This window comes from Dermochelys coriacea, chromosome 18, assembly GCF_009764565.3.
Source record: "Dermochelys coriacea isolate rDerCor1 chromosome 18, rDerCor1.pri.v4, whole genome shotgun sequence".
Classification (NCBI taxonomy): Eukaryota; Metazoa; Chordata; order Testudines; family Dermochelyidae; genus Dermochelys; species Dermochelys coriacea.
This window is the reverse complement of record NC_050085.1, coordinates 17,074,929-17,084,310: the sequence shown is the minus strand read 5'-3', so window position 1 is coordinate 17,084,310 and position 9,382 is coordinate 17,074,929. Positions and strand designations below refer to the sequence as shown.

The 9,382-nt window shown below is 40.0% G+C and overlaps 1 protein-coding gene across 15 annotated transcripts in view; it reads left to right on the top strand.

Annotated features, from left to right (window-relative positions):
• The first annotated feature begins 330 nt into the window (after positions 1 to 330).
• CDK11A (cyclin dependent kinase 11A) overlaps positions 331 to 9,382 on the top strand; it is a 36,573-nt gene continuing 27,521 nt past the window's right edge. For 4 of the 15 annotated variants that reach the window (XM_043499869.1, XM_043499865.1, XM_043499867.1 and 1 more), the window contains exons 1-7: positions 331 to 543; positions 3,314 to 3,439; positions 4,227 to 4,342; positions 4,731 to 4,858; positions 5,564 to 5,702; positions 6,271 to 6,425; positions 9,132 to 9,254. In XM_043499869.1, coding sequence (XP_043355804.1) covers positions 3,329 to 3,439; positions 4,227 to 4,342; positions 4,731 to 4,858; positions 5,564 to 5,702; positions 6,271 to 6,425; positions 9,132 to 9,254 — 772 coding nt within the window. In that variant the 5' untranslated portion in view covers positions 331 to 543; positions 3,314 to 3,328. Of the gene's footprint in view, positions 575 to 3,313; positions 3,440 to 3,518; positions 3,576 to 4,226; positions 4,343 to 4,730; positions 4,859 to 5,563; positions 5,703 to 6,270; positions 6,426 to 9,131; positions 9,255 to 9,382 lie in introns of those variants that run through there. The other 11 variants (XM_043499871.1, XM_043499870.1, XM_038376523.2 and 8 more) reach the window with 9 other exon arrangements.

The window sequence follows — 9,382 nt, the reverse complement described above, 5'->3', positions numbered from 1 at the left end:
TGCACCGGTCTGCAGTGCTTTGGGTTGTTATGAAGCAGAACCCCTCATCAGCCGGGACCTAGGTCCCCTGGAAGGCTGGTTGACGCGTGAAGGGACATATGACTCCCTAGCGCATCTGGCATGTAAATACCTTGCAACGCCGGCTACGACAGTGCTTCCCCCCCCCCCCCCCCGGTGAGATGAACAGCGGCGCCGCTGACAAGTGCTCGTAACCCACGGACCCGCGCCCCCTTGAGTCGCCGGGCCCCGGGAGGCCGCACACAGCCCCTTTGGGCTCCGGGCCCGGTAGGCTCCGAGGGAGGTCGCGCGTTTCACGCCTGGGCACCGCTCGCCCCGCCGGGCCTAGGGGCTTCCGCGCCGCCCCGCACCCGCCCCACAAGTTGGGCGCATGCGCGCAGCCTAGGCTGGCGGCCGGGCCAGCGGCTCCACGGTCACGTCCGTACGTCATCGGGATGCGCCGGGGAGCGGAAGTGACGCGTTTGTCCCGCGCTGGCTGGCGCTGCAGCCTCTCTCCTTAGTCTCCGGCGGCGGGCGGTGAGTGGGGTGCTAGTCGCTTCCCCCGCGTGGGCCCTATGTTAGTAGCGGGGTTCGCTGTGGGGTGGGGGGTTGGAGGGGAGGAGGCGGCTGGGTGTCGGGGGCCCAGGGACTGGTGTGCGGAGGGGGAGCCTGTGGGGACCAGTGAGTCTTGGGGGCTCACGCCGGGGGGCTTAATGTTGGGGTGTCTAAGGGGCGAGGCAGAGATTGGGGACCGGTGAACGGGGTGAGGCTGGGTGGGAGCGGTGAGGTAGAGGAGCTTGGGCAACTGGTGAAGGGGGCGGGGGTGAGCCGGCGAGCGAGACTGTTGGGGGCATCAGGTGATAGGCTGAGAGTGCTGTGTGGTGGGGTAAATCTGCACAGAGGTGTGGGGAGAGACGGGGGACCCTGGTGTCGCACTCAGAATTCATGAAACCACGTCCCTCTGGATTAGAAAATTACTTGGGAAGTCCCCAAATGCCTCCAGGAAGGGGTATCTGAAACATAGCTGTGTTTGATTTGTGGGTCTTAGTCCTGACTGGCAGGGAGTCTAGGGTCCAGCAGAACGTAATAAGACACACCTGGGAGTATCCTGCCACTGAAGAAGTTAGGCGAGGCAGATTTAGAAGGCAATAGGGCTTGTGTTGCCTATGCATTGTTGCTTTTTGTATGTGAAGTTAGTATGCTACACATAGAGTATAGTGAGGCACTCTTAATGCATAGTATAAAGTCATCCTTTTCAAGAAGGAGGCAACAAATGGCAGGAGGACAGCATGCATGGAAGGCCAAGCAGTGAGGCTCTATTTATAGGGGAAAGTCTTTTGGTATAACCTAAGGTGTGAATTTAAATCAATCTAATTATATGCCTGTGACCTCCCTTGTGGACATGCTTATTCCAGCTTCTTTGGTATAGCTTAAACTCCTTCCCCGGTGACAAACTAAACCAAAACAGACACTCTTATATCGAAATAAGAGGGCTCATGTGGAGGAACAGGTGTGTTACAACCAGTAACATTTTCCTATGCAGGCAAGGCCTGAAGCAGCTCAGCCCACAAGAGAATCATAGTATGACGTTGTTGTAATGTTGTTTCCACTACCCTTTTACAAAGGAGGAAAAGATTGTCCTTGTTCCTTACCACCTCCCCAAAGTCATTATATACAGTATAAGTCATTTCTGCCCAGGCAACCTGCAGAGACCCCTCTTCTTTCTTTTTCTTGGAAGCTCTTGCTGCCTTACTTCAAAAATGACCCATATTTGAAAACTATTCGAATATAGTACAGTTTAATAAACAACATGCTAAACCAGGATGTTTTCATTCATTTGACAGAGAGAGTCTCATTTATTTGTCTGTGACCCATTCGGATTAATTGTGGGTTGGATATATGCCAGGATTTCTAACAAGGGCTGTTTGAAGAGGCAGAAAATATTTTGGCATTTTCTAGCTTCATCTGGCCCATTTTCACTCACCCCACTTGGGGGAAAAATATTTTGTGCATATACTATGGTGACAGACATGGATGCAAAAATGTGCACAGCTTTGAAACAAATTCCCAAAAGGCTCAGTTCTGGATTTTTGTGACTATTTCAGCCACTTCTACTAGTGGGCCTTTACATATGAAACTACCTTCTACCAGTGTATGCCTCTGAAAATTGAAATACACATTTGAAACTATGTAAAGGTGTGTCTATACTGTGATTGAATCATTTTTAAAGTAAGTCATGTTTAGCTGAAGACGACCTGCCAAGAGGATTTGACCATGATTATAAAATCTTTGTTTTTTTTAAGTATTTGTACTGTGGTTGCTGCCCTTACTAACTACTTTAGTACATTTTAAAAGCTGTGATACAGACAGGATCTTGTTCACTTTATAACTGAGGCTTAATATGTGCAGCAAATGAGAATAGTATGAAGTAGGAATAAAAACAGGTTGAAAAGGGCCAAGATTTGTTGCTACTATTAGATGGCCATTATGTTACCTAAATGAAATTGATTAGTGGGTCTTAGTCCAGCTCTTGGTATGTGCCCACTGCTAGTACTGACATATTTGTTGATAGTCTCAGCAAAGAGGCTGAGCATTTAATGGGACTGAAGAGACAGAATTATCCTTTTAATTAAAGGATATGGTTTCTGGTCAAACCCAAGGCATGTAATTGGTGGATGGCCTTGCTATATCTGTAATGTTGGATTAATAGAAAACTAGGATTATCAGTCTAGCCTTGGCTACCATCAAATTAATTTTGAAAAAAGCAGAAAGAGCAGAGTTTTTTGCCAAACGAAAATGTGGTTTATGAACTGCAGTGGAAGGACTGCGTGCTAGTGACAGAGCAGTAGCAGCTTGAGGACAGATGGGGCTCAAAGCCTTCATAAATAATTGTGCCACCACAGAAAATTACCTTTTCCCACATCCTCACAGTGCTAAAGTAATAAGTCATAAGACTAGCACATTTAGGTGTCTTTGGATCATAATGACTGGCAAGATATGAGGCACTATTGCAGAATTTGCATGGATTTAACTTAAGTTGGTCTTTATACTAATTTAATTAAACTGTTGCACAACCAGTGTGAATACTCTGATTTTTAAACCAAGCTTATTTTGGTATAGCTTAAGTCAAATGCTAACTGACTTCCCTTTACATAAGGTTCTGTGAAACTTGGCACATCATATCATAATTTTTAAATGTTTATTTGTATATCAAAAGTTCATTTAAAACTTACCTGAAACATTGATGTAACCAATAGTATTGCATATATTATATTTAAAATACATCTATCTCCATTAATGTGGTGTTCTGTTTCAGTTTGTTCTGACTCAAATGGGTGATGAAAAGGACTCTTGGAAAGTGAAAACTTTAGATGAAATTCTTCAGGAAAAAAAACGAAGGAAGGAGCAAGAAGAGAAGGCAGAGATAAAACGCATTAAAAATGTAAGCTGTCTCTTTGTAAAGAAATAGTTCTAATTAAAGTGAGGAGGTTTAATTTTTTTTCCCCTCATTTTTCCATTAGAACAAGGCTTCCTCTATCACTATCAATGAAGTTCTTTTGTACTTCCATATTTAACAGGTGAGCACTATCTCTCAGTGTCAAAGCTTACCAAAATGTTGTGCTTTGTTAAAACCTGATTGGTAACACACTAGATCTTTTACTTTGCTTCACAGTTGTTGAAAAGTCTGTGAGAAATCAGCCTGGTTAATTGGAAGCGTTAATTGCAGTATAATTAGACTATTTTGGCCTTTTTTAAATTTTATAGTGCTCCTGTTTTTAAACCTCTTCCTGATTGCATCAGAAAAAAATGTTGGGCCCATTTTGCCAAATGATTAAATTTTTTTTGGCCCTAGATAACTTTTGCTTATTCTAATCCAAAAGGGTTGTTACAGGTATCATTACCACTTGTTTGTAGTATTTGTTGAAAGGTTTTTCTTTAAAAAACTACCATAAATTAGCAGTCTTTGAGTGTTTGCAAGTTAGTTTTACTTAAGTAGACTGAATTTATATTGTTTCAGATATTACAACATATTAACTACATTTGACTGTGTGACAGCTATAATTAAAATCTGTACATTTCATAAACCACTGATTTGTGTTGAGTATCCTATAGATCATTTCACTTTACTGCCAGCAATGGAGTTAAACATCAGTTTAAAAAAATACAGCTCATTGTATTAAATTAACTGCAGTTTTTTTTTTTATCCTTTCTTCCCCCTTCCACCATAGTCTGATGATCGGGATTCAAAGCGGGATTCCCTTGAAGAGGGGGAGCTGAGAGATCACCGTATGGAGATAACAATCAGGAATTCACCTTACAGGAGAGAAGATTCTATGGAAGATAGGTAAGAATAGAGGAAGATAATGCTTCTGGATGTGGACATTGCCTTAAAAGCAATAAAATCTAAATGTTCTCTGTGTTTTGTGGTTAAAGCAGGTCTGCTGGGTTCTTTTTGATACTTATCCTGAGTCACTGAGATTCTTATATTTTAGTTTACCCATCTATTAAAAACAATTTAATAATACCTCCCTCCCTCACAAGAGGTTGTGAGGGATTAGTAATTTTGGTAGCATGCTCCAAACTCTTCAGATGAAAGGTGCTATTGAAGTGCTAAATATTGTTAGATTAAATACTTATTCCTTCTCACAAAGGGTGGAAAAGGAGCAATAATTCATACTTATTATAAATTACCTATTACTTTCCCGTGCTTATTCATATAAATTGCATTTTAGAGGAGAGGAGGATGATTCCTTGGCTATCAAACCACCGCAGCAAATGTCACGGAAGGAAAAAGCACATCACAGGAAAGATGAGAAGAGGAAAGAGAAACGTAGACATCGTAGTCATTCAGCAGAAGGAGGTATTGTAGCTGTTATTATTTAACATTTATATTGCACTAGCTCTTTGGGGTCAAATTGATTGGGCCACATTGTGTAAGGCACTGTACGGCCATAGTAAATGTCAGTTGCTTGCCCCAAAGAGTTAGAGAAGACATAACAGGTGGATAGATTAGGGAGCCGCGGTGGAGGAAATGGAGTAAGAAATGTGAAATTCATAGGAATTCTTGCTTAATAGTTTTATGCCTGACTCCTTCATTTCTTCTGTTACATTTAATCTAGTTAAGCGGTTTGTGTGCATATGTTTGGTTCCCCACTCACCACTTTGCGACAGGGACCTTTAGTCTGATCCTGCTGCCTTTGAAGTCCATGTTAAAACTTCCAAGGACTCCAGCGGTGCAGGATTGAGCCCTTTGTCTTTATACCTATCCGTAAAGCTCCTAAAATGCTGTTGCTATAAAGTAATAAATAATAATAAACCTTGCTTTTCTGTTATTGGTAAACGTTATATTTTTAACATTGAGTATGATACATGCAAGTTTTTATTATCATTTAATTTTATTTACAACAGAGTTCTAGGTCAGGATTTTGCTAGTACATATTAAGACCAGAACAACAAAGCCCATAAAATTAGTGCTTTACTCTGCTCTGGTTTGTTCTTTTGATTTGAAAGTATAGGAACATCTTGACTATAACAATCCAGCATTTATTTTTATCTTTATTATTAGGGAAGCATGCCAGGGTAAAAGAGAAGGAACGTGAGCATGAACGTAGGAAAAGACATCGAGAAGAGCAGGATAAGGCTCGACGTGAATGGGAAAGGCAGAAGAGGAGGGAAATGGCTAGGGAGCATTCCAGGAGGGAGAGGTAAAAAAACAAACCTTACTCTGCAACACCCAAAGAAATTCAATTAAATTAAAATTTAGTGCAATCTGATGACAGTGCCATTACCCCCATGAACATGCAGTCTAATAAGAGGCTGGGATCTCACCTGCATATAAGCACTTTTTGAAGTGATTTCATTACCGGATATCTTTCTAATATTAAAGACTCTGTTTGCTGCTATTGTGCCGTAATAATTGGTGAACAAGTCAATTCTGTAGAATACAGTGGGCTTCCAAGGCTCATTTAAAAAAAAAAAAAAAGGCTTTTTAAGCCTGCTTATTTTTTATTTAAATCCCGACAGACTGTAGAACCTTATTTTAAGTTGATCCCAACACTCTGTGCCAACTGATAAAGAAAGGCGGACTAGAGTAAATCTGTTATAAAAGATTAATGTCTGCCTCTGTAAAGGACTGCTTGGGCAAGTACACAACGATATCACAATTTTGTTACTAGTTGGCACTGAAACTGAATAATTTAGTAGTCTATTATTGCAATAGTAACAGTTTTAGATTACAAAAACAAAAGCCCAGACTTCAATTATATAAAATAGGCAAATGAATGTTTCCAGGGATCGTCTAGAGCAGCTTGAGCGAAAACGAGAACGGGAGAGAAAAATGCGAGAGCAACAAAAAGAGCAAAGGGAACTAAAAGAACGGGAAAGGCGAGCTGAAGAAAGGCGCAAGGAACGGGAGGCCAGACGAGAAGGTAACTAGCTCAGTGTAAACCGTATAAAGGGGTGTAAAATGGAACAACAGTGGAATTTAGATAAAACAAACATCTTTTATATAGGCCATTACCAGGGTTTTATTTAAAAAAAGAAAGAGAGTCTGGCTTTTTTATTAGTCATGAACAAGAGGACAAAATCGCACAGGGGGATAAAGAATTCAAATTCTTTGAGCTTGTATAGCTTGTTCTGTACTGTGGAACTCAGACCTATTGGTATTGAAGCAGGTCATTAGTCAGTTTTCAGAAGACACTGTATCCTTTGCTTACTTGTTCTTTATTTATGTACAAGATAAACTTTTTACTGGTCATTGATTTCCACTTACAGTGTTCAAAGTGGACCTGAAATGTTTCCAGTTTGCAGAATATTTTACGTCTCTTGCATCATACATTTAGGTGACAATTGATTAAAATGAGGGATTTTTGATGTTTGAGTGTTTTTGATTTGTGCCTAGATTGAGGCACCAGAGAAAATAAGAACACTCCCCATTTGTGTTTTATCTTGGATGCCAGTATTACCTTTAATTATGACTCTTGTTTTGTAATCAGTTCTCATGCTGTTAGTCTCTCATTTGCACTTTGTACTAAGCTGAGGGGGACTGTAGTCTTTTAAGAATCTTGATCTGACAAAATGTTTAAGAACTTGAGGAAATTAAACATCATGGTATGGAACTTTCTGCTGCCAATGTGAGAGAATGGCTAGCTTAGCATTCACACAAACATTGCGGCATTGTTAGCGGTATAGAGTAAGCATTTTAATAGAGGTTTGCATTTTAATAGCTTTTCCAATGTCCCTCTATTTGGTGCTTCTGAAAGTGAGACTAGAACCAGGAAACTTGCAGGGAGATGTTATGCAAGTGTCCCTTACATGCATCTTTACGACTGCATCTCAGTCCTCAGCTACAGCACCCTTGCTATTTCAGTCCTGGACCTTAGGCAGACTGTCATGTTTGCCAAATTGTGTGGTAGCTGTATGTTGAGAGGCATTGTGGTATAGTGGATAGAGCACTAGACCGGAATTTGCAGAAACCTGGATTTTGTTCCTGGGTCTGCTACTAGCTGATCTTGGGAAAATCACTTCATCTCTATACCTCAGTTTCCGCACCTGGAAAATAGGGATAATGACATTTACCTGCTTTGACTTCTGCATGCTTCAGATATACTTAAAAGGGTATTGTCAGGTACTTTCTCTCTTTAGGTTTATAAACTGTGCCCATCACTGTGATACCGGAGAGTCTTCGAATTAATAGAAATGTTTTTGAGATTTTGGAAAAAAAAACAAAAAAATTTATTTAAGCATGCCTTAAACTTCATGAGAACTAGTAAATGAAATGTATTATATAGAAATTAGTCTAGCTTAAATGTTTACATTGAATAAAATACAGAAAGCAAACACTAAATAATAAATAGTTAGTTCGATTTTGCAAAATATTTCAATAATATAAAGTGCTCTAGTAACTAGAAGTTAGGAATTGCCTAGACAGTATGACGACTGTGGCATTAAAATACTTATATAGATTCCACTATGGTGGTCAAAGATTGATCTACCTAAAGCCATCTCTCTCGAGGTTGCAGTTGATGGACTGTACTTTTTATGTTTCTTATGAGGCTTCCCTATGAAGTAATATATTAAATTTATGTGGCATCTTCTAAGTCCCCAGTCCACACGCTCTTTATAAAACTTAAATAATGCACAAGGATCACATCATCCACCTCTGAAACATAGCCACCACTAGGTGAAATGTGGCAGCTTTTGAACAGCTCAGAGAAATTCAGGACATGAAGTGAAGAGGGTATTCTTAGTCACTTGAAACTTCAGGGGGAATGTGTACAGGAAGAATGTAGTTACAGAAAGGAGTTTGGCCAAATCAATGGAAAAACAAGTTATAAGAATGTGGGAATTAACATATAAACCTTTTTACCAAAAAGTGAAAAAATTAGTATAGTTGTGCAAATATTGGTGTATGAATGTTGTAGAAAGGAAATGGAAGGGAAAATACTCTATCTTTCATTACTCTCTTTGGAAGACTATTCCATAGTCCTGTAGGTCTCACTTTCTGAAATTTATTCCAAATATTTGGCCTAAAATATTTAATTTCATCCCTTTTATTCCTTACTTGTACTCTCTCTCATCATGCTAAACAATTCCTTTCTCTTCTTGATATTTATACCTTTTGAGTATTCATTGACAATTATCTAGTCTTCCAACTTAGTCATTGCTTAGCCATTTTCACCTTATTTAGTGTTTGATGTTTCCTCGTGAATCAATCCCTCCTGCCTCTTAACTTTTTAATTCTTTTCTGCACCTCCCTCAGTTTGTCTACTTTATTTTGGTAATGAGCGCTCTGAAACGAATGCAGTATTGCAGATGTGGTCTCGGAGAGTGGTAAAGAGAGGGATTCTCACCTCCTGACCCTAAATTATGATTCCTCAGTATATGTAGCCCAAATATGTATTTTTTTTAACTGCTACATTCCATTTTAGAATGGCACAGTGAGTCCTTATCCAGATCATTAGCTATCACCAAAGTCTGTCTTTTTTTTTTTGGAGGTGCAGTTAGGGTTGTTTTCCTTTTAAAAAAGAAATAAAAATTGTGCCCGAGACAGCTTGCCATGAAAGAGGAGAACTTTTGTAATTAGTAGCAGGAAAATGTAATGCCTTTTGGTTTTGTTTTTGTTTTTTCACTAGTTTCTGCACATCATAGAACAGTGAGGGAAGATTATGGAGACAAAGTAAAAATAAGAACCTGGAGTCGCAGCCCATTACGACAGCAAAGAGAGAAGCTTGAGCAAGGAGATGGCAGGAAGCCAGGTAGTGTTTGCACTTGGTAATATGCCATTGCATGATAGTCAAAAGGACTTGCTGGGGAAAAAGAGGGGGGGAAAGCTTTATTTTGACTGCTAGAAGGAATTCCATGATACTTCCTTGAAAGTATCACT